Consider the following 25,947-nt stretch of genomic DNA (forward strand, 5'->3'; position numbering starts at 1 on the left):
AGCATCAGATTTTGTGAAAGTGATGCTGATATTTAACAAGCCCATAATTTCCCCTTTTTCCTTTTAAACACTTGTTGATGAAGATAATGTAAAATAACAAACTGTATTTATTTAGAAATTAATGTGCTAGCATTGCTTTTTTCCTCAAATAAATTAATATCATTTCAAAGCCATCAGCAGCTGGTGTCATAATCAGCCCTGCAGTAATAAACATATAAAGGCATATGAAGAGGAAAATAAACCCTGTTAACAGAAGCTAGTAACCAGGTTTTATAAGCAATCTCGAAGAAAACGTATTTAAAATCTGAAGCTCTGAATTGTTGCTGTACTGACACGGTCCCCTCTCTGGCCAGAGAAGACAGCTGAACAACCCTTTTGAGCTCTCCAAGTGGAGTAACTTGAATGGAAATGCTCTGGACAGAGCAGACAATCAGCTTTGTTCCCAGGGACCATCAGGGATGATCACTAGAAAGCAGCACAAGATGATTACTCCCTCTACGCCAGGAAAAGTCTGCTCTAGTGTCTTTCACAGCATGCCAGTTCAGAGCTGTTATCATCAGGCAGACTCCAATTTTGTGCCTTAAAATGCATTCCACTTTTCCCACAGCTTTTACAAAAATAGGCTGAAATTCAGGAAGCATATAGGCGGGGGCCTAATTTTATGCCACTGGTTTTAAGTCCATTTGGCTCTAATAATGCTTCTTGTGCAGCTGAATTTAGCAGAAATGCCTTGATGAATCAGGGCTGAAGGTACTTGCCAAGGCTGTCTTCCCTGGGGAATAAAGACAACCTTGTCCTGTCCCAGGTACTGGGCCAGTTCTTCTGGATCATGCACAACACATTGGCTTTGGGATGAAGGCCTGTGCTGGTCCTGTGGACACAGCAGTGAAGGGGTTAACCTAACTTTCAATTTTTAGAGGAAACAGACACTTCAAAGGCATTTTCCTAATATGGGTTTTAGGAGGCTGTCCCATTTACTACAAAACAAGTCTGTTGCGCTTTGATGCTTTTCAACTGCCAGAAATACTATTATCTAGATTACATTTTATCATGTTTTCTGGGTATTTCATACTGATAAGGTTTTATGCAGGATCATTACATATGAGAATAGATTTAATCCTGTTTTTAGTAAGCTTTAAGGACACTGAGGGATTATTTATGTAATAAGATGCAAAGTTGCTATGGAAAATGCTATAGCAACCTAACATCTTCACAAAACCAAGCAGCCACTTGTGACAGCAATCTAAATTTACATTTATTTTAGTGTCATTTTATTGACATTCTTAGTATCTCATTTTGACAGCATGTTAAAATATGTTTTGCGTTCATGCTAGAACAAAATTAACAGCATGTTGTTGGAATGAAGATGATGCTTATAATTTTTGGAGATAATTTTAGCACGTTTCATTTTGTGTAAATAGCATTAAAATAGTAGTGAAAAGAAGTTTGTGTGCATCCCCGCTATTTGTAGTAGAGCAAACAATGCACATTGAAAGTAATGTTTTATAAGTCAGTGAAAGCTAAACTGTTTTTATTTGCTTTATATCTGAATGAAAATATTTTTAAGAAAGAAATAATTCTGTTATTAGAATTTATTTCAAATCTTATATCATTTATTATAACTTTCCCAGTTCAGGATACAGGCTATAATTTTTCATTAGGTTTCATAAAGCAGGGCATCATTTCTGAATATGTAGACTTGCAGATTGATAGGGAATTCCCCTGTTTAAATGGGACTTTTCTAAAATGTAGGATAACAGTACACATTGCCCCTTAGGAGGTTAAATAAAAAGGGAAAGAAAAAACAAACACAAAGCAACAAAACAGTCTGAACTGTGCTCATTGCAGTTAATAATGAAACTCGTGTTGACTTCAATGGGAGCAGAAGCAAGCTCTATATATTGATTTTCTCCATCCCCCTCCATTAAGAATCCTGAAGTGCAGCTGTAACATTGTTGAAGTGGGATGTTGGCAGCAAAATCAATAAAAGGCAATATTAGAACATATGCTGTTTTCAGCTTCCTCACAATCTGATATAGCTGGTATTAGCATTCTTCTCCAAATTACACTTCATGCTTTCTATAAAGTGACCTTCCTTATAGTGCCCTCTCCAATATAAAGCTTTTGAGCTCTTACTCTCATATTTAGCCTTCAAGAGAATGAGCCTTATTTATAACAGTGAAGACAGTTGATTCTGAACAGAGCATAAAGAACAGATACCTTCAAAAGTGGCTTCAGCCTAAACCCTATTTCTGACCTCCAATGAAAGTTCATTTCTATTATTGTTTAAACTAAGCTCTTGGTTTTAGGTTTTCTTAATTATGCTGCCCTTCATGCCCTGTTGCTTTTAGAAACCCTTTTCACCCCAGCACGTTAGAGAACCTTGCAGATAGTGCTAGAGGTGGAGAATTAGGTACCTTCTTATCCACCATTAAATCCAAGAAACATCAGCCATTGCTAAAGTGTCAGAGGAGATAATGATCAGAAAGCAGAGTCTTTTCCAATGTCAGTGTAAGCTTCTAAATTCATAATTGCAGGTTTGGGGAGCATCCTTACGTCATGAGACATGCAAGGCTGGCTGAAGTTTCCAAAACATTAAAAGCTTCCTTTTCAAAGCATGCAGCTTCTCATTCCTTGTGTGTCTGGCAATCTGTGATGTGGTTGCATGCCAGGAGTTAAAAACACACCCAGCAGAGCTGATGCTTGAAGCTGGATGGCCACAGAAACTCCCAAAACTACTACTAGTTAGTGATGCTGGTTTACTTTGGTGGATGAATCTTAGATTCAGAGGAGTTTCATGATGTCCTGCTCTTTGGTTTTGGCTTAAAGACCTCGTCAAGAAAATAAGCTTCTTACTAATGACACATATCCATAGTATAGCATTTTTCTGACCAATATATTGAAGGATTTAGTTCATAAAGTTGAAAGCCAAGTGGATTCAAAGCTGCTTGGAGGCGAGTGATCTTCTTTTAAGTCTTATTTGGTTTTAGATTAATGGTAGAGAGAAGAGAAAACAAAGAACAGTCCTCTAGGATGTGAAATGACAGACTGAAGAACTAGATACCGTACCAAAACGATACCATTTTATTCCACTTCTCCACTAATACCAGCATGTGACTCCTTGAACACCAGCATACAGAACTCTAAAGGAGGAAAATTTGTTTCTTCTGTGTTAAAAGAAAGGTGGTTTGTTTTGTTGCCTTTTTTTTTTAATTAGGAGTTCTAATTGCCTTTTTTTTTGTGTGCCTTTCAATGGGCAAAATAGTTTGCAACCTTTTTGTTTATTTATTCAGCCCTCCCCATATTTGATGCATAGCAAGTTTCATCAGGTGCAAGAACTGTGCCAAGCATGTCTTTACAGCACTTGTATCCAGTGATTGCTGAGCTGCTTCTACAATTGCCAAGTGCCCCCCTCACATGTCAACCAGGGATCTCTCTGAAGAGATTTGGGTGGTTGCTAGTCCACAACACCAGTTTCTTCGTTGCTTCTTTGTCATGTGTCAGATATAGACTGTCTTCCCTCTTAAATTTTTCTGAGCTCTGAAGACAAGTGAGCACTTTTAACAGTCGAGGAAGAACATGATAAAAAGCAATAGCTCTCCCCATGTTGTTCTATTATCAGATAGTCATCTGTCTCATCAAGTTTTGTTGATAGGTTTTGAGATGCCTGCGCTGTTAGACCTTGATCCCACAAGCTACTGCCTGCTGCTTGGAGTGTTTGCACTCACCTTCTGCTCAACACCCACAGATACAAAGTCCTAAGCAGTAGCTTACCCAGAAAGTCTGGTACAAAGAGTATTTCACAGTTATCTCTTCAAAGTTACACACTTTTTGCAAATTTCAATAAATTGTTTCTGAAAGGACTGGAAGTACCACTAAGCTCTGTAGAACCCTGTCATATGCAAGTTTGCAACACATTTTATTTTTCACTAGCTGAGAAAATACCGACTAAACATGTTAAATTGTGGAGAAGCACAGTGGCATCTATTTGCAGATACTGAACAAGCTGAAGGCAGGATGGAGGGGAGAAAAGGAGGTTTTGGCTTGCAGATACAGCTCTTCTGGACACCCTTCCATTCACATAAGGGATAAATGGCTCAAGAAATGCTGTCTCTGAATGTTAGAGTCAGGAAATCACAAGCTTCATGTGATCATTTGCTTATGCCTTCTAAAGGGGTAAAAACATATTCCCATATTTAAGATCCATTTTTATCTAAGGCCAAAGTAACTGAGCAAGTATTTCAGTATTATGCACAATTTTAGAAGAAAAACTAGCTCAGCCTTCCAATGCAGTACAAGGTCAGAGAGATAACTGGATAAATGCTCTCCTGCAATTTAAGGTGCAATAGAATTTTGTACAAAGGTGGTTTATCCTCACATTTATAGAAAGCACTTTACGTTTACGAACAAAATTTGCCTATTATGTATCAGAACAATTCAAAACACAACAGTCACTTAAAACACTCGGATCAGCCCTTTCTTTCCTAATGAATGTGACAAATTGAGGAATTCACATGCACACTGTCAAGTTTGTTTCCAAGTAACAATGACAGTTTCTTCATATTTATAAGCCCTACAGATTATTTTTTTCAAGTTGTCACAGTGGTGCTGGGCCTGAGTGCAATTCCTAGTTCGAATGCCAACAGCAGCAATGCAGCCATGCATGTTATAAATGCTGGTGTTTCTTGTTTAAGTCTGAATAAAAATACAACAATTAGTTTGACTCCTAAGACGTAACCATCAGTAACCCACCTATACAGAGGTTTACCTATATACAATAATGTTTGAATATCCTAAGTAATTTATGTATCACATGTACACACATACATACAATCCATTTATGCAATACACATAAGATTAACACAGTATATACGAGACACTGAGCATTCATCAGCATCTCTTGTGCTATGCACAGTTCAAATGTCTGTACCCTCAGTTGCAAAGCACCATTAATACAAGCAGCGTTTTCCATTACTGGTGTGGGAGAGGGTCGTCAATGCCACTTGGCATCTCCCCAGTAACCAACGCTTTTCTTACTTGAGTGAACATACTCCTTCCCCCCCGAGACTAAAATCTCCTCTGTTCGTTTTTAGTGTTACAGGAATACAGTCATTTTTTTAATATCATTGATTAGGGGAAAAAGTCACTTCTTTGCTGGCATCTTTAAAGCACAGTCTCTGTAAAAGTGTTGTAACAGTTCTATTTCTCAATTAGGAAAAAAAGCAGAACTTCTAAAAGAGATTCGGTACTTGATTAATTATATTTAACTGAGGTAGCAGTTATTGGTAAACATAAAGTATCTGAAAAATTCACTTCATCACAAACCAAATACTCTAATAAGCAGTGAAATGGAGTGATTTTTACTGAATTTTGAAAATATCTGAGAACTGCTACTATTTTTGATCAAAGTTATACCCCTACATTTTCTTATGATGGCTTGCTTCCTATGTCGCTAGCTCAAGAGGAGAACCAAGCAAGAAAGGCAACGCAACAACCAACCCAACTAACAGTCCACCTATCACAGTTGTCTGTGCAGAGCCAATTCTTCCCTCTCCTGTCTCCCCTTATGCATATGCCAAGTCCGTCGGGCTTGGTACATATCATGGGTGGCGGTAGAAGAAATGCAACCCAAAAAGGAGAGGAAAAAAGGGCCCTTTGCTTTAAAGAGGTGACCTGGAGAAAATGGTCTCAACGGGGCAGATTAACTAGCAACTGTCAAAATATCATTTACGAGCTATGTAGATTCCTGTTCTCCAAAGAGATGCTGTCAAGTAAAATAGACCTAAAATGTGACAGGCTTTGATATTATTGTAACAAAGTGGTCTCTTCCAAATTCTAAATATGCATTTCAGTAATGTGATGTGACATCTTTGTAGGAAAAGTCCAAAACACTTAATGCTGTGATTTACCTGGGACAAAACTGGGTAAGAGGGGACTGGAGAATGTACGGCAAAATAAGTATGAGTGAGGGAAGAGAGAAACATCTGGCAATGTCAGGCAAGTGGAATTACAAATGAACAAAGAGATGGACTCGTGTTTGGAGCTGAAGAGAACCAGTACAGAGGTAAAAGAAAGGAAAGTATGAAAAGAGGGGTAGAAAGATTGGCTTAAAGTGGGAGATTAGCCTTCTGTCTTTTGAGCCCTTTAGAGAAAGTTGGTTCACTGTTCAAGTGGATTTTCTGCAGCCATGAGGTCTAGATAAATGATCCCAAACTGAGCTCCTGAGCCAATGATCACTTGTAAGACTGTAGTAAGTAATCTGCATCTTATTCCTAGGACTGGCTAAAACAGTGAGATTAAATTGCCTTGTTAGTGTTTTTAATTAAAAGTCAAAGTTTGTGAGAGCATGCTGAAATACAGAGAGCTGGTACTGATCCACAGTCTAGAAAGTTTGGAAGCCACTAGTGCAGAAACTTAAAGCAGAGGTTTTCAGTTAATGATCTCTCTAGGGCTTTAAATAAAATGTCAGATATCGTGAGACTCATCATAACACCACAGGAGTTGGCAGCACTGCTCTCCGGGGCGTTCTTAGTCCACTGCAGAGCCAGCATTTGCATGCTACTTTTTGTGACCAGGCCCAGCTGGACTGTAATCTGCCCTCTCTTTCCCTATACCTTCTTTGCTATTTGCAAAGAGATATGCTTCATTACACAAGAAATAATAAGCCTTCATAAATTAGTGGTGAGCCACATGTGTAGTAAACCTAGGAAAGAACAGTGCTATTGCTGAAGTCTGCTAAGCAGGAAGAAGTTTTGTAAACTGAGAAAATCTCTCTTCAGAGAAATGCTTTGGTTTCTGAAATGTTACATCTGTCTGTACTGGATGGGATGGATAAAATTGCAGTTAAATGATGGTGCAACTTTTCTTTTTTCTTTCTTTGGCAGCATCCTTCCATTTACTAATTGTTCGCCAGCAAGTTTTATGTGAATAGGAAGCCTGAAAATAATCCTCATGAGTATTTAATTTGAACATCTGGTATCATCATGAACGTAACTGGTATAATGAGCTTCTCTGCATTGACCATAGGCTGCATGGTGAGGAAAGGACTTTGAAGCAACTGTACCTGAATAAATCAGGTTTTGTAAAAGAGTAAATCTCCCTCCCAGTGTGCAGGCCCTAACTTCCACTAACATTAATGACAATAACCCCTCCTCATATAGGATAATTAGTGCCCTTAGAGTTTAAATTTGCAGGTACTGAGACATTCAAATGAAGTGTGTCTAACATGAAAAAAAAAATGTGGAAATTGCTTCACTGTTTGGTTACATTATGTCTTGAAGGGGGAAAGAAAAAACTGTGGCTAGGTTAGCTTGTAATTGCCCCAAATTATTTATTTTTATACCATTCTAATTCTGTTTTCAGAGTTTATTCAGGCTAGTTACCTAGCTTGTTTCAGGATTTTTTTTTTAAAAAGCCAAATGAGTCTATTTTTGTGGAAACATGGGAGAACAATGGAAAAGGCATTTATTAAAGAATGCAGTATAGGAATAATGTTGCTTTTATCTGCTAATATCAGATGTATTTCTATGCACGTCATTGACATCCAAGCACTATTTATGCTGGTGATCAGGTATTTAGTAACTGTCCATAAAGAAAAGAAAGTGTCCTCTAGGAACTCAAGGCAATGGACCAAAACCACTTTAGATATCAGAGGACTCAGGAGCCTGACATTGTTGTAAAGTGGGCTGAGAAGATGCCTTAAAGCGATCAAGGTGTAGCTTAGTCTTACTCTTCCAGAAAGCTTCTTGGAGATACCATCAAAGCGTTGCTTTCCCAAATGCCTTTGAACTGTGCACAGAGCATGTGTAACTAAAACTTGTTCTCAGAGCTCAGTTTCTATGGTAGGGTTTACCAAAGTCAGGTGTGAGACAAGTGGATCTATACCTGGGCAGTTATAGATAATAATGGCCTCAACTCATTCTGCCAGGAGCTGACAACTACTGGAGAATACAGAGAGAGGGTCAGCTTTGACAGTTCACGGTGGAGACATAGGTTAACACTTCTCTAGTTGCTCAGTGTGTGTCCCCACTTCAGATGCCATCCAGCTTTCTGTCTGCAACGAGGGCCGTGCCTTCCTTCCCACCACCTCGCAAACGCGACCTTCCCACCCACCTCAAGACGTGGGTCACTCACTGTCATCACCTCACACACCCCCTGCCACTGAGTGACCACGATGGGATCCTCAGACTGTAGCACAAAGTTTAATTTCCTGTGGGCTGAAGCACTAAGTAGAGCCTTATAGGGTAAAAATGAATGAGGCTCCAGTGGTCCCATCTAGTCTATGAAACTGAAAGTTTTTTCCTTCAAGGCAGCCCCAGTCTCAGCTTCGCCCTTTCCTGACACATGTCAGCATGCACACACCAGTGTATCCTCTTACAATTTTGCATTCAACGTGAAACTGGGCCCATTACTCACTTTTGAACTCTTCCTCCTTATAACCAGTAACTGTTAAAAATGCCGCCGCGTTTCCTGTGCCACCACCAGCAGTCCTGCCACACTTCCTCTTCTCTTCCTTCACATGTTGAACTCAGGTCCAAAATCTTCTTTTGTTCCACCTAGCTCTTCCTGGAACCTGACCTCTGCCTTTATTCTGTCAAAATTCATACCCAAACCTTGTGACCTCATGTTTGAATTCCAGGAGTTCCTTTTCTTTGGTCCTCACTTGAACCCTTTCTCAAGATAACACACAACATATCTCCTAAGACCATCCACACTATACTTCTGCTAAGACCATCTTCCTTACAAATGACAAAGGCCATTGTTGTATAACTTAGCCTGTCTTCTACAGCATCAAGACATAGCTCATGCCCTTCCAGATCCTCCAGAAACATTTTTACTTGCTGATTTTCCCTTGGTTGTACTGCTTCACAGTTCACCTATTTGAAAAACAAGCAAGCTAGCTAGAGGCGAAGGATAACTTCTATTGTTTGTATTTATAGTTGTGAACTTTGTGTCCTTATTTCTCTCCTCTCACATTTGTTCAGTCCCTCTAGCTGAAAACTCTTTGAAGAAGTAGCTGTCTTGCAAGATGGCTTTTCTTGACATTGTAAAATGCTCTGCAATAGGAGTGATGCAAAAAATTACCATAATAACAGCCATCATTTTGACAGTTTTTGATGCTTTTCTTGTTGCTGTTATCAAAAGGAGCATTATATCATTTAAAACCTTATTTTCAAATCAGGAAATTAGGATAATGGCATTAGTAGAACTCGGATGACAGGAAGGTTTGGGAATATGCTCTTCATCTGTTTTCATCCACATCACTGTATCGATATATTGGATGAAGTTCCAAACCCCTGAGAAATTCTGCTGAAGAGGTTAGACCAGAAGTCTGAAGACAGACAAATGTCGTGGTTTAACCCAGCAGGCAGCTAAGCACCACACAGCCACTCGCTCAGCCCTTCCTGGTGGAATGGGGGAGAGAATCAGAAGAATAAAAGTGAGAAAACTCGTGGGTTGAGATAAAGACAGGTTAATAGGTAAAGCAAAAGCTGCACACGCAAGCAAAGCAAAACAAGGAATTCATTCCCTCCTTCCCATCGGCAGGCAGGTGTTCAGCCATCTCCAGGAAAGCAGGGCTCCATCACGCATAACGGTTACTTGGGAAGACAAACGCCATCACTCCGAACATCCCCCCCTTTCCTTCTTCTTCCCCCAGCTTTATATGCTGAGCATGATGTCATATGGTGTGGAATATCCCTTTGGTCAGTTGGGGTCAGCTGTCCCAGCCGTGATCCCTCCCAATTTCTTGTGCACCCCCAGCCTACTCGCTGGTGGGGTGGTGTGAGAAGCAGAAAAGGCCTTGACTCTGTGTAAGCACTGCTCAGCAGGAACGAAAACATCCCTGTGTTATCAACACTGTTTCCAGCACAAATCCAAACCATAGCCCCATACTAGCTACTATGAAGAAAATCAACTCTACCCCAGCCAAAACCAGCACAACAAATAAGCACAGAAGTTTTCAGTTTTATGATCTATTTCTATACAAGTATAGAAGAATCTAGAAAAAAAATCTATATAAAAAGTTCTGCTAGGAGGACCTAAGAGAAGTCTATGTTCTTGAATTTACAAGAGGGTTTTCTGTTGTTGTTGTTAGTGTTTTCTCATTTGTTTTTCAGATACTACTTCCAGATTGCCTCAGACTCTTGAGATAAGCTACTGCCTTTGCATTTCCACTCAGAGTGTCCCCAGTATGCGAATCAGTAGTCTGCCATTAATGTTAACTGTGATGTTATTAGGGCATCATCTAATGAGAAATGCACAGCCCAGTTGTGCATTAATAGCACTGGTAGAAAATTCGGAATTCTCCCAAATTTCCTCAATAAATAGATACATTCAGAGATGGGGGGCATTCACTTTATTTCCTGGCCACTGTGACATGATGTGAGTCATAAAATACTACAATTACCCTGTATCACCTGTGAACACTTACTCTGTGTTGGCTCCAGTGGGCATTATTATGCATTACGTTAAATGTAATCACAGAGTATCAAGCTAAAAGTAAAAAGTACAGATCAGTACTACTCGTAAAGAAAGCACGCTTCTAACTATCCGAGATAGAGGCCCTAGAAAAAGAAATTGTTTATTTCTTCTGAGACATCGGTCAATGAGTATAGCCTTAGATTTCAGTGGATTTCTGATCAGCCAGTCACTTCTTGTTCTAAAAAGAGTGTCTTTTTGCTTTGGGTCTAGCCTGGGTCCACTACATGGAGTCTATCTTGCCACTGGGGCTGTTGCCGAATTGTATATAGCACTTCTGCCTCAGCACAAGGAACTCACACTAACCTCTGAGATGTCCTCAAAATATCGATGGGAAGGTTTCCCCCACTTACATATGTCTAACCTTCCTCCAGCCGTTTCTCTGAGACTGGCAGGTAATCATTTTGCATCCCTCAGTGAAAATGCTGTAAAGCGTATATTGAGCTGGTTTCCAGCTGTGTTTGTTTAGGTAGGAATATTTTCTTCCGCTTGCAGCACAGGCAACTATTTGAGATTCTTGCTGGAGTTTTCTTTTGTTCTACCTTCTGTGTATATAGTTCTTCTGTAAATGCTCCCAGAATTCATTGTCTTTTTATCCTAAGATGTTTTTTAGCATGTCTCACCGAGGGATTCTGTAGATAAGTATCTGAACTACCCAACTTAAAATGGCATGAGAAGTTGCATTGAGATGAGCAAACTTTTTTTTTCAACAAAAAAAATATTCATTAGCTTTGTCAATTAGGTCACAGCAAAAATTTCTGTGAAAATTTGAAAAATATTTGTTTTAAAATGCAGATTTGCTTTCCCCAAAAATTCTCCTCTGATTTTAATTTAGTATTCATTGAAGTGCCTTTTAAATATAATATATAATTATATATAATTATTATAAATGAAATATAATTAAAAATTAAATTATAATTCATTGTATATATAATAGATATTTTGTTTGGAATCAAAAGAGACATTGGTCTGAATCCAGAATCCAGTTCACTAAAATATAAATATCTTAAAATTATAGTATGTTAGGTCAACATAAGGATGTTTCTGATTTTGTTTAAAACAGTTACCCAGTGCTGAATGAGCTGGAGCCCCTGGGGTCCACCAGATGTCTGACGTTCTCCTTTTCTGCTAACCACTCTGTCCACACGTTAGGAACCGACTATTTGTAGCTTTAAATTAAATAGCAAAAGAACTACGTGTATTTAATGCCATATCGTTTGTGGACTCTTATCTATAATTAATTCATTTAAAAGCTTGTGACAATTTAGTATTCTGTTGCACTGCTTCTGTATGTGTTGCATCCTCCTTATTTAAGGACATATTTCTACCTTGGACTCCGTCTTTAATTGCTTACTATGAATGGCTGGGAAGATCACCAGAGCGCATGATAATGTTGATAAGAAATTGTACACCTCTGGGAATCCTGCCTAATATCACAAACTTATCTCTGCTGTATTCTTATTCTCTCACTTTAGGTTGTTTGGGATATTTCCATTTTGTCTTAGAATAGATTGTAACCTCTTCCAAATACAGCCTTCGTCTTCCAGTGTCTGCAATCTAGAATAATGGGGCACCCATCCTTGGATGGGACTTCTTGATAGTACTGTAATGTAATTTTTGTCATATACGTTTTAATACAGTATACTAAAAATAATTTTAAAATAATAAAATAAAATAATAAAATAATTCAGAGGTGCAACTCTGAATTTTTTAGCAGTGAAAAAGCTGTATTGTATTTCTAAAGGGAAAATGGGTGGTTACCTTCACTGCTCATATAGAATGTGACTTGCTTCATTTGGATGAGTTATTTTTCAACTAAATTGAAATTTAGTTCCATTCCCCCTAATTTGCTGCCCCTGTAGCAGACTTCTCGTGCTGTCCCTAGGCCCACGCAATAGCCTGAACTCACCCAGGAGGACAAAAGGAGAAGGAGATCTCCAACTGGGCTGTAGTGTGACCCAGAAAAATACACGACAGCAGCTTTTCCAGGCAGGGCAGCCTGAACCTCGGCTGAATTTGGGTCCTAACCCACATTTCAGTGGGGACGGTGATTAACAAGTACGTAGGCCTTACGCCCTCCACTTATACAGCAGCTCTCAGAAGTTTTTTAAGAGCTGGATTAGGTGATGGACAGCAGATGAATTACTGCTCCCAAGCCACCATAAAAACTTGAGTATGCCCATGATGGTCTCTTTTCGTGCTCTCAGAGAGCTGAAGAATAGGCAGTTTCTGTCTGGAATTGAGTATTGTTTTGTTTTTTTTTTTTAATTTAGGGAGAGTTTAATTGGTATGAGTAAGAGAATACAAATGACAGAGACTTTACCAAGGCCTCCAGTGACAGGACAAGGGGCAATGACTTTAAACTGAAAGAGGGTAGGTTTAGATTGGACATAAGGAAGAAATTTTTTACCATGAGGGTGGTGAGACACTGGCACAGGTTGCCCACAGAAGTTGTGGATGCCCCATCATTGGAAGTGTTCAAGGCCACGTTGGGTGGAACTTTGAGCACCCTGATCTAGTGAAAGATGTCCCTGCCCATGACAGGGAGGGTTGGACTAGATGATCTCTAAAGGCTCTTTCTAACCAAAACCATTTAATTTTGACTTGAGTTTTTCTTAGACTGAGGTTTTTATTTGCTTGGCCTTTTTTTTTTTTTCTTTTAGCATAGCTTGTTGGCTCTTACAAAAAAAAAAGGATTTCATCCTCTTGTTTGCCCATTGGACTCATCATTGCAATTTCTTGAGGGTAAATTTTGTCATGGAAGGATGATTACATGCTTTTCAGAACAATTTAATTTGATGTAACAATACTGTAACTGTTGCTAAATCTTCCAGGGAGATTCTGTAGAATATCCAAATTAAGCACAATAACTAATCCGTGTCTGTATTTGAATTGTAGCTAACTGTACTTTATTTTGGATAATGCATTTGTACTATTTTAAAATTAGTAACAATTATCTGCGAAAAAGGTAGATTTGTCCTACCAAAGATAAAACATTTTTATTGGTAATGAAATACTGTGACATTCTATCTAAGTGCTGATATAATTTCACAAGCATGTTGAATCATGTTATCATGGGGAACAGGGGACTTTTTATCTGCGGAAGGTCTAGTCAAGAGAGGCTTAACATTAAACGGAGTTAATATACAATTTCCTATAATTTGGAGTTTAACCATATTGGTATTATAGGTGGGCAAGAAAGAATTCTGTGATACCAAGCCTGAAATCATTCAATCAGGAATGTAAATCAGTTATGTGCTTCAGTTACCAAATGTTGATAGAATTGGCTATGGTAGATTGTTGTTTTTTAATTACAGCTGCTCTGTAATGTTGTTATGTTACTAGGTTCCAAGAAGGAAAATAGTATAGTATGGTAGTTTGCTATGCCAAATGACCACAGCTACTGCCAAGTATAAATACTACCAGGGGCGGGTTCTTCTATAGGATGATAACCACATCCCTAAAGTAATGAATGCCATGCTTCCCTATATGTATTTATGTTCAGATAATTTATTTAAATAATGCTCCTAGTACATCCTTATAGCCTTCTGCCTTTTGCTACACAAATTTTAGCTTATATTGCAGACTGTGCAAGTCATTTGGCAAATGTAATTTCCATCCCTGCATACTAATCGATTTCTTCACAAACACCTGCTATCAGTTATGATAATAAAAATGCCATTCTAAATTGAAAAGGGGCCAAATGGAGCTTCCTAAGGAAATGACTTAAGTGTCTTTCAATGCCTTTAATGCAGTAATATTCTTGTAGTGCCAACACTTTTTTTGAGCATTTGCATTTTATATAATTTTACTCTATTACATCATTTTTCTGTCTAAATGGTTCCTCATAACCGTTGCTACGAAGTAGCTCATAGCGAGATTGGAGAGGAATTTCTGTGTTTCCTCTCTCAAGGGATAAAATCCAGCAACTTTACGTAATCAAAATTCCTTAGCACAGATCTGATTGGAACATCTGGCTGCTACACTAGTATAATTATTAAGCGGTTCTATCATTTCCTATAACATCACTGGGAAAATGTTGTAAAGTTGGTGGGTGCTTTACCCTTGGACCGCATGCCAGTTTCTTCCTAAAATATAAGCCTAAATTTAGCAGCCAGATTGCAAGTAGCATTTGAAATATCCAGGGTCGCTTTATGGCTCCTTCCGTCCCAGGAAATAACTTCCCAGCAACAGTCTTTGCCAGAACCTAATCATTTTCAGCTCTGCTGGGTCTTGTCTCAGCTCCGAAACGTCTCACTGGCTTTTAGTTGTATTGTCATCTCCCCTGACAATGTCCTCTGCATTATTTGTAAGGAAACAATCCATTTTACTGATTTCTTCACATTTTCATTTTCTCTTAGCTCTAGCTGCCCAAGCGTATGCGCTAAAGGAAGAGAACGATAGTCTTCGATGGCAGCTGGATGCTTATAGGAATGAAGTGGAGCTCCTGAAACAGGAGAAAGGCCAGCTCTTTCGAACAGAAGAAAGCCTTACGAAGGACCAGCAGCTGCAGTTCCTGCAGCAGACGATGCAAGGCATGCAGCAGGTATTGCTATGGAAGAAAAGCACGGGTCGTCTTTTTTAGGAAAGTGGTACCATGGGGCTGTGCTGAACTCAAGACTCTTAGCCATGAAGGCCCTGATTTCTTTTCAGAGTCAAAATCTTACGGATTTTAGAGGGGGGAAAGGGGAGGAGGAATTGGGGACATATTTAGGAATTCATAAACTGTAAACCCATCGATCACTCAAGGAAACTCCTTATGCATGTGCTATTTAGGAGTAAATTACTTCAGTACATCCCCTACTGCTCTCCTCACTTAATCCAATTGGCCTTAATTCTGCACAAAAGTTCAAGAAAGTTTGTCCAGTGTAGCGTAGTCAGTGCTCTGTGGTGCCTTCGTTTGCATTCATCTGCACCTTTAGATGCATCTCCACTTCTCAGCTCTGTCTTTTTTCTGCTGACTCTTGTTTGAGGATGACTGAGACATCTCCAGCTTGTCCAGACTACCCTTCTGCTAACTTGCAAGTCAATAGCAATGCCAATGCTATCTCCTGAGCTTTATCATTTATGCTGACCCATGGATGTAACCTTTTCATTCAGGCAATTTTTTAAGTGGTTCAGTGCAGCAACAAAGCTTTTTCTCTGACAACAGTCAGACAGAAACTGCAATGTGTCCCTGCGGGGGCCATTCGGTTTATCTTATCCATTCTGCCTTATTTGTCAGCGTGCTCCTGACGTTATGCAGGGCAAGTCTTGGCAAGCACATCCAGACTGCTCCCACTGCTTCGTCTGACACGTCCATAACACATATGTGTCAATGGAACACAAAAGCAGCTCTCATTCAACATGCATGTGTATAACCCCTTTCCTGCCCAGGCACTTGTATTCAGCTGCTACGTGACAGAGCACAAGGGTGAGAGTGGCTCACCATGACACTGGATTGGGCTCCCATCTAGAATGGAGTTTCTTAAGATGTCACTGCAGAGGTTAATTTTTGCCTCCTTCATCTGTGCCCTGAAGCAATGCGTGCGGTCCTCTATCAGTTATAGATCAGTTATTAGATTCCAGAAGGGGACAAGCTGTACCCACTTCCAGATTGTACTAAGCTGTTTTTTAATGACAAAAACCAGGAGACATTCCTGAAGCAACGCGTGCGGTCCTCTATCAATCCTGGTTATTAGATTCCAGAAGGGGACAAGCTGTACCCACTTCCAGATTGTACTAAGCTGTTTTTTAATGACAAAAACCAGGAGACATTCATTTACATAGGAGCTGCCTGCTTGGATTAGGAATTGCATGGATATCACGGTACCCGTCGAACCCAACAAGTCTGCAAATCCTGCCTAACACCAAATAACAGAGCACAAGACAAGCCTACGCGTGTGTTTATATGAACATAAACCCCTTTAAGCCTCAGAGTTTTACAAAATCAGGGTGATGTATAGTGGAATAATTCTGAACAAAATATTTGAAAAATAGAAAATGTCATTGATAATTCAGGAATAAAATCTTTCCCGAACTTAGGAATGAAGTCATTAATCAGAAATACTTGAGGTTTCAGGATACTTTAGATATGCTTGAGGTCTATTCACGGTCTTATCCTTATATGAATGGATACTTAAATATCACTGGCTTCATTAAATTTAACTGCATATATAAATATTGTGCTAAATTTCAGCCTGGTGCTAATTCTCCATTAAAATTAGTGAAAAGTGGGCACAAAATACTACTAAATCAAAATGCTAGAGCCCTAACGCTCATTTTGCATTATTATAATTTCCTACCTGGGGACTGGAAGAAGGATAATCAAGTCTGTACACTATAAATAGATTTCTATTGTAAATTCAAGCAAATGTTGATAATGCAAGTCAATAATAGAGAGCAACTTACTTATCTCTCTGTTCAGCTAGCAATGGACACTGTAGTCCCTATTCCTCTGAGAGTTTCTATGTTCGTGACAATTTTGCTGTGAGGTTCTGCATTTTTCTAGTTTGCCATCTCGGGGTCAGACCTACTAACTCCCAATGGGATATAATTAGAGATGGCCCAAGGAGCTGGAGAAGACAGTGCAGATAATCCAGTCTGACAATATGCTGAGGAGGGCAGCAACACAGAAGCACGTGAGGTGGAGTCCAGAATATTTGGTGGGAAATTATCAGTCAATTAAGCAGCTGGATGATGGCTTTGGATTTCAATGATTAGCCATAGTCATGACATCCCATAACCTTTGTGCTTTTCATGCAGTTCATGCATGAATATTTAGAAATAAACCTTTGATTTAGGTAGACTGTTTTATCTCAGCTTGGTTTTGTAAATGTTGAGAGATGACAACCTTAGCTGAAATCTGTCAGTATAGCAGGTGCTCAGCATCTATGGAAATCGGTCTCTCTATGAAATATTAAACATATAACCAGGACTTGAGCAGTAATAATTTAACAAGAAGACCTGTATTCCCTCTTATCCTTTTGTATATATTAAAATTAATTTCAGACAAGGTAAACTGAATGCCATGGAATTCCTGAACCCTGCATATATGTCAGCATTAAAAAAATGTATTCCTCCTCCTTCTTTCCTCTTCATTCTCCCCCGCTTTTTCATACACCTCTTCTTCTTCTAACTTTGAAAATGAGAGAACAAGTGATGTGAGCTGCAGCCTCAAAAGCAGATTTATCTGAGAAAAAGTGGATGCATTTTCAGAATCAAGAAATTTTTTTGTAAACAATGTTCTGGCATTTTTTGTTCCAAACAATAGCAAATAACACAACATCAATGTATTTTTCATGTACTTCTACCATCTGGATGTTTTTCAGGATTCCTTCCCACATTTGCAGGAGTGATGAAATGAGTGTTTATTTTGTCTTCCATCACTCCTACTAAGCCAAAGTAGCATCAGCAAAATCACACAGATATTCGCTTATGAAGTATACCGTATGGGCAGTAGTAGCAACCTGCTTATTTATTGTGTCTAAAAAAGAAAATCCTTTGGACTAATGACATTGAACTTATGGGGGTTTTAGTCAACTTCCTCCATAAAACTGTGTCACAGTTTAATTTCATACCCACTGTGAGATCTCAAACAAATGGAAATAATGTCTTGTATCCATGGTAACAAATGAGATGCACTTTACCTGATTTTGAGATGGAAATTGAATTAACTTGTCACTGCTGCATAGGTGGTATTGCCTTCAATTTATTTCTATATGAGAACACACATACTAAGCAGATCCCTTTTCTAATGGCTCTGTTTTTCCAACAGTGTTTGGTATTCTCTGAGAAAGTCTGTGATCATAAGGAAGGGGATGTTTTAGTTGTAACTATTTTTACAATACTTCACAGCACAGCTGTAAGAATTTTTTAAACCTTGTCTCTTTGTCTGAAATGTTTTACCAGATACATGACTATAGGTAATGCAGAAAATATCACCTGGTGGTGTTGCTTAATGCTTGCCATTATAAGGCTCAGTTTTCAGTGGGTATATAATTCCTCCAATTTTTATCCATTTGGGTTAGCATATTCCATGTGGAGTGGCAAGCAGAATTCTTTTGAAAAAATTCTCATCAAAATGTTTCAGCTATTCCAAGAACAACGCGTGAAATCTATGCTTTTCTTGTTTTTTGTCCACCAAAGAAAATTCTTGAGGAAATGCACTTGCCATCTTCATGCTTTGAAAGAAGGACTCAGAATTTGACAGTGAGTCTCTATTGAATTAATGATGTGGTTTCCATATCCTTTATAAAATCTGCCTGAAAGTGATAACGTTACAAGCCCTTGAAAAATGTCAGTTTGCCACATAGAAGATGTCACTCTTTAACACATATCCAAGTAAATTTTAGTTTTTTACTGGTCATCCGGGCACTGCACCTCCATAGCACAGCCATCGGTGCAATGTTTTACTCCTCAAGTTAGTCCTAAGTCTACAGAGCACACCTCCTTTAGCACGGCTCTCTGACTGAACAAGTTAGTTCCACCTTTTCATCAGGCTTAATTGGCCAAGGTATGGGGCCATGCTTGCATAGCCGTACCGATTCCTGAACTGGTTCATTTGCCAATAGACTGGTAATTCTGCACGGTGCTTCATTGCATCATGTAAATGTATGATAATGTTCTTTCCTCTCACAACTCCCTGAGCATGATAGGCTGAATTTAAGCTCCTGCAGGCAAGGGTGTCATCCAGAAATCCTCATTTAAACCATGCTTCCACCTATGTTTTCTCCAGGAAATGTACACAAGTGCCTACAGTTCTGCTATTGCAAATGCCGGGGTGTATTTGGGACATTCAAGAGGCACCTCATTGCCCCAGACCCCTAAAGAGACCGATTAATTAGCTGAGCTCGGGTTCATACTCCTAACACCCAGCGACAGCACAAGCTCCCCTTCGTTGGCTGTGATGCATTAAAGCCTAGCCGTGGGGTTATTGCATGAGCAGGGGATGCATGGGGGTGCCTCTTGTAAAATTCGTGCCTCTTGTAAATTTCCATCTCAAGATGGAAAGCAAGAACAATAGGAACAGCCGTGGGTGGTAGGCGTAGGACTGACATAAAGGCTGATACACTGCTGCAGGTGCCACCGATGCTGTTAGCTCAGGATGTCTCAGCAGGAGGCTGAACTTATTCTGGCCCTGTTGACGACCCACGTGGGTGTCACCGATGCACCGTGATGAAAGTCCTCTTTTGTCTTGTCTTCTTTTCTTCCCCAAACAGTATCAATTTCATTCAAATAGCAATGCAGATTGTGAACCTGAGCACTCAGAAGCCAGGAATTGCCAGAACTACCGCCTGTGTATTTTGTTTCGTATACCTCAGAGACCCTTCCCTGTTCAGTGCCGCAGACAGAGAGTGCACAGTTAATCATCGCCTATTCAATACCTTCCTGTCCTTGCTGTTCTATATGCAACACGAGGTCTTACTGCAAAGGCCACACTGCTCCTGACATTTCCTACCTACTGAGGACTAGCTTTTGCAGTTTACTAACCATTTAGCATGTAAAATAAATAGCACGTGCATCTGAGACTTACACACCTTATTTCAAAGGGCTCTGATAAATGCCAGATGACTAGCAGTCATTTCAGGCTTTCAGTGTTCATCCAGGGAAGGACAGTTTGGTCTGTGATATGCCTCACCTTGTGATTGGGAGGGTGAGAAGAGCCACTGGAGTGCATCGCAGCTCCCTCCTTACACCCACTGCTCCCTCAGAGGAGGATGGCCAGGGTACATATTTGGTAATGAGGACTGTGGGGTGCACACAGCTTCCACAGTATGGATGGTCACTAGGAGCCAGATTAGGACCCTTTTGTCTAAGTGAGATGACACAGGAGTCATCTCTCAGCTTTTTAAGCAAGATCATACCTCTAATGTATAGTAACCATTCTGAGTAGAAAAAACAGAGGTAGCTAGCGTTGGCCTCACTGTCCTGCCTTTGAAATAAATTGGATTTCTACCATTCCCTGCCACTGGAGCAGAGCTAGTCCATTTTCAGATGTCCTCACTGAGCTAGCAGAATTTTTTTTCTGCAAGCAAAGATGGCATTGCTCAGGTTTTTCCTCTCCTATCCTATATGAAAAGTAGTTTTTTCTCGTACAAGTAATGGAAGAACTGACTATTCCCATGGTCCGCTCTCTTTCAGTGGGAGCAGGGAGGAAAAGCACGTTTCAGTCTAGCTAGTAGGACAGGGCATCATGAGACATTTTTTCCACATCACTCTTCTAACCAATCTGCCACCTATTAAAATCCAATAAGCCTCAGCTGGCATTTAGGTCTGCAGCTCTCAGATCCTTCACAGATGTTGCTAACTGTCACAGCCATTCCTTTCTCTCACATACAAGCTTTCTGAAATGTCAGAAGTCACAGACACATATGCTGTTGGCTGAAAATTGCTGGATCTGGTGCCACGTGAGTGCCATGAGCATTATAACAAACATTTACCTTTAAATATACAGGTTCTAGTAGCAGTTTAGCACTGAAATTAACAGCATTGTTGAATAGATGGAGCATGTTATGGCTATATTTATTAATCTAGCCTAAATGCAGAGGAGATTTGTAGTCTTTTTTTATCCACCTACCTTTTGCTCACCAAACATCTATTCAGCCTATAACCCACCCAATGTACTTACGCACAACTTTAAACTGATTCTTCTCCAAATACGGTATTAAAAAGAAGAGTAAATAAACGAGATAAAAAACATTACCCCTTGTATTTGCATTTTACCTGCTGAATAAACAGACCAGAATAATTTAGTTGGAAATGTTTTTTTTATTACTACTCCTGCAGTATGAATTCCAGTTAAATCTTTCTGTTTTCCTATAAAAGTGGCACTGGAGTAGTAATGGCAATATTGATCAATACTGATAATTTTATAGGGAATGGATACAAAATAAGTTCGAGGGACTGGACCCAATGTCCAGGTGTTCACTTCCAGGCCTGTCTCTTCTTTTCTCACCCTATGGTTGATATTTGGAAACTGGTTAAGAAATATGCCTGCTCCCAGGACAGAGAGAAATGTTCCCATAAGTGTTATCTTTTTTCCCTTGTGCTTTTCAGGGCTCTGTACAATACTGTCCGTGTACAAACTTCCAGAAAATACTTACTTTTTCCGATTATATTTAAAAAAAGAGCAACTGGCAATTAAGTGCTAATTATTTACCAGATCTCAGACAAGCCAAATGGGTTCTCCTCTGTGTTTAACAACCTTTCCCTATTAAACTATTGAAAGCAGTGTTTAATTTCCCACTTCTGCCACCACCACTTCAACAATATTAGGGGAAGTGTAAATAAGGGCCCACTGATGCTTTAAGCACCGTATTCTCGATAGCTGTTCTAGTGGTAAGATGGTGGAGGGTAGCATCTTTATGCCTGCTACCACTGGTAAAGCTAAACTGAGGTTGGCAGCAAGAATAAACAGTTCGGAGAGAAATAATCGGGTGCACACATTTTATTTAAAATATGAAAGAAATAAACTAATATCTTCATTAACATGCTTGTGTAGTCTAGTGGTGGTGAAGGACAGATCTCATAAGTTTTACAGTCCAGTGATCTTACATGAATTCTTTAAAAGATCCTAAATACTAGCGTTGGCTTGCTGATTACATAGCTTCCAAATGCATTTGATGCTATCATTACTAGGAACTCTGCTTCCAATACTAGGAATTGTGCTTCAATGGGAATTACACTGGGTAAATTGATTCTCTTCCCTAATGTCATTCTTCTAATTAAAATGTGTCAGGTCTTTTTATTCTCCTTCAAAATAAATAAAATATTTCTTCTTGAGTAGGAAATCAAAATTTAAAAGATCTAATTTGGTTTGTTGAGAAAGAGCATGCTGTATCATGCTCATTTGCAGTCCCATGAAAGAAGAGATGGGATCATACAGTTCAAGTGCCATTGCCTGGTGAGGAGGTATCCACAATGGACAGGTAGAGGTGAAAGGTTGGAGAAGATGAGGTTGCGATAAATGGATGATCATGACTTCTTCTGACTGTGCATCATACCAGGTGCCGACTGGTAGGACAGATATGAGGGCAGAGGGAACATGGTGCTCATCTGGGATCAGCCCTCTTCCTTTGATCAGCATCAGAGCAAACTGTAAGCCCACCTGTCCACTCACCTATTGCCAGTAAAGTCAAGGGCTATGTAATATGCCAATCACCTCATTTAGTAAAGGTAGGAGGGAGCTTTACTGATGAGGTGCAATGGGCTTTGGTCAGACTTCTCGCCTCCACAGGCCACCATCAAAATCAAAGACCTTGTGTAATCTGCTGTGAAAGTCAGATCCCAGAGAGGGATCCCTGATGCTAGCACTAAGTATCTGTTAGTAAATTGAGAGAATTCTGCTTCTGAGGGGAGGCACTGATTCTGTAAGGTTACTAAGGACTTAGGTCTTTTCCTCATTTGCTGCAAAAGTCCATAGCTGACCGAAGAGAACTTGCCTGTCTTGAGGAGTAAGAGATATACTTAAAAATTACTTGGCAAAGGAAAGCTGTAGACTGGCTCTTAAGCCATTCATTGCACCATCCATGTTCTCCTTTCATCTCCTGTCCAACCCCTAACACTGCCTCTTGTATTTGGTGTGGCTGAATTACTATGCCTCATAGAAACAAAATAAATTGAGCGCTAATTATCTGATATCTATTAAGTATTCTTTAGAATCATAGAAGAACTTAGGTCAGAAGGTACGTCTGGAGGTCATGTACACCATCCCTCTGCTCAAAGCAGGGGCAGCTCTGGAGTTGTCTCAGTTTTGCTCAGGACCTTGTCCAGCTATGTTCTCAGTACCTCCAAGGATGGAGAGTCCACAGCTTCCCTGAGCCCTTGTTCAAGTGGTGTGGAATATTTTCCTTACATGTAATAGAAATGTTCCTTGTTGAATATGTGTCTATTCACCCTCAGCCCTTATCCAAGAAAAGCCTGACTCCACCTTCTCTGTAACCTCCCTTTAGGTAGTTTCAGTGTGTCTGTGTCCATCTGTCTGTTTTCTCATTTAGCATATTTCTCGGGTTCAGTCCTGCCTGCTCCTACTCTGTGTGCTGTAAAGCTGTAGGACCTCTGCAGTCGATGTAATAGCAGGGGGAGGGGAGCATGGCAAACATCTCCCTAAGGAAGCAGCTGGACAGAGTTGTTCAGTAGTGCCACCATACGCATTCACCCATCAGGTGTGTGTCCAGCTCCCTGGCCCCCTCTGATGTGGTTAACCTGTGGAGCTAACATGTTCAGCATGGTCTTTGCCTCTGGCTAGAGAGCCAGGAAAACTCACTTTGCAGGTGGATGCCCAACAAGCAGGAGCTGGGCTGTTGATCCACGTGCAGCTCTTCACCAGCCCAGCGCAGGGAGGTCAGGGCTTGGAGTCTCTCATCATTGCAAACCCCATGATCCATCCAAATAACGCCATCCACGTAGTTCCTATGACACAGGCGGTCCCTGAGAGGTGGGAAGGATGAAAAACATTTCACTGTTACAATGTGTTTCTTTTTATTTCCTTAAAAAAATCCACAGTCATACTCTTTATTTTAATAATGCCTTGTCATACACTAGGACGGCATGTATGTTGCCCTTACTGCTGCAACATGGCTAACTTCCTTGAGGGCTCATTTCTAAAGCTTCTTTGACTTGTCTTTCACATTCTCCTGTTTCCTTGGTGATTTGTCTGGCCTCATCAGCATCTTGTTACTAATTTGCTCAGCTGGGAAGTCACTTTCTCATTATTCAAGCCTGCCATGTGCTGGCCATTTGTGATATGAAATCTTGTCTGTCTTACAAAAAGAGAAAAACACTCTTCCAGACAGTCCGTGGAAGTACAGGGAGAGGGATTTGTATTTTTATTTTGCAATTGGTTGTGTACCTGAGATTCATTTTGATTCCTTATTTCTTTTCCTTCTACCTAAGGAGGATTCTGAAAAGAAATATTTACCATTCTTCCCCTCTGTATTTGTGAACAGCTGCTTCTAAGAATTTTGAAACACTTATTTTCCTTGCCAATTTTTGTCCTTTCCCATTTGGCAAACTCTAACTTCTTTTTCTTTCTATAAAATAAAGTTAGAAAAGACACAGCAAGGTTTTACTTGGGGAAAAAAAAAGAGAAAAAAAACTCAGAAATTGCTAGCATAAGTGAGCATTTTAATTTTTAGGTGAACCCTGCAGTCCTTTCAATGTCTGTAATTCCATACCTTTTAGATCTCTGATTCTAGTGTAGTTTAGGGGAAAGGGCTGCACTTTTGCACAAGTGAGAACTGCTTCATGGGGTTACTGTTTAGTGTGCAAGCCTTAGTTTCATTGGGACTGAAATAGGTAGCCTTGGTTGGGATACAGCCTTCCTATTTGAGGCACATAAGTTTTGCCTTCGTTTTAGGTGCCTAGTGAATCAGATCTCCCCATTTTAGGTAGTAAGGGGAGAGTAATATGCTGCCCCCAAACATTATGTGGATAGGAGAATTCAGTTTGCCTGAGTTCACTAGGTGTCTAAGATGTCCATTCAACTGAGTTGGCTCAGTTAGGCTGTGTAAGACCATCCTTCTTCGACTGATATACCCATTTCAGAAGAGTTTGCCACAGATCTTTTCTGGACACTCTGCAGCTACTCCAGAAATGGGAGAGAGAGTCTGTGCCTCCTCCCCATGGCTGAACAGGCTGGGTTTGCTGAAACTACCTGCACAACCTGTGATCAAAGTCAGCGCTCCCACCTCAGAGCTATTCTTTTGTCTGCTCTTCTTTACTTACCTTTCTTTAAGGTCTTTATAACCTTTTCATACTTCGTTTCAAGCAGCTGTAGAGAAAACCATAACCGAAATAGCAGGGGCAGGACCATTCAGCAGTATAACTGCTAAACTTGTGGCAAATGCTGGTTTTCCTTTTTCATTATTCTGTCAGCCTTACAGTATCTTAAGTACAGCCTCAGGCCCAGTGGTCTCTTCTGATCTGCCTCTCTTTTCTTAGCATGCTAAGTTGATGGTTTCATGCTGGAAACCGTGCTTTCTTCTGAGACCCTTCTCCATCCCGCTAGGCTCGGTGTGTGACCGCACTTCTAGATATGTCCATAATTTATATTTAATTGTACACATGTAACACTGCCTTTTGGGGAGCAATGAAGAACTGTGGGCGGGGAGGAGGAGAGGAAAGAGGAGGAGTATTTCATGACTGCACAGTGGTACACAACAGCAAGCTACTACTTTCCCTTTAGGGCTTCTCGTACATTTCGAGGCACTGTGTGCTGTTCCGTTGTTAGCATTCTTGGCCACGCTGGCACCGCATTGTACACAGTCTGAGTAATTCAGCTGGCTTCAATAATGCCGTCTATATTTAATGTTTCAGAAGCTGCGAAGACTGGTTTAAGATGGTAATTTTCTGTCTGCACTTTTGAGATCTACGCAATATGGGCGGTACTGAACTGTCTCTGACAGATTCAGTGCTGGGAAAGGGAATGCGTGAAAAAAGCAAAATAAAACACACATACCCTTCCCCCCCATATAAAGAAATTAGCTA

General features: G+C 40.0%; 1 protein-coding gene across 1 annotated transcript in view; it reads left to right on the plus strand.

The window, feature by feature from the left end:
* The window catches only part of ENOX1 (ecto-NOX disulfide-thiol exchanger 1), a 139,395-nt gene that overhangs the window by 80,586 nt on the left and 32,862 nt on the right, over positions 1-25,947 (plus strand). The window contains exon 8 of the mRNA XM_019471100.1: positions 14,841-15,025. Within this exon, the coding sequence (XP_019326645.1) occupies positions 14,841-15,025 (185 nt within the window). The remainder of the gene's footprint in view (positions 1-14,840; positions 15,026-25,947) is intronic.

The sequence above is a fragment of the Aptenodytes forsteri genome, unplaced genomic scaffold (genome assembly GCF_000699145.1).
Source record: "Aptenodytes forsteri isolate BGI_AS27 unplaced genomic scaffold, ASM69914v1 Scaffold172, whole genome shotgun sequence".
NCBI lineage: Eukaryota > Metazoa > Chordata > Aves > Sphenisciformes > Spheniscidae > Aptenodytes > Aptenodytes forsteri.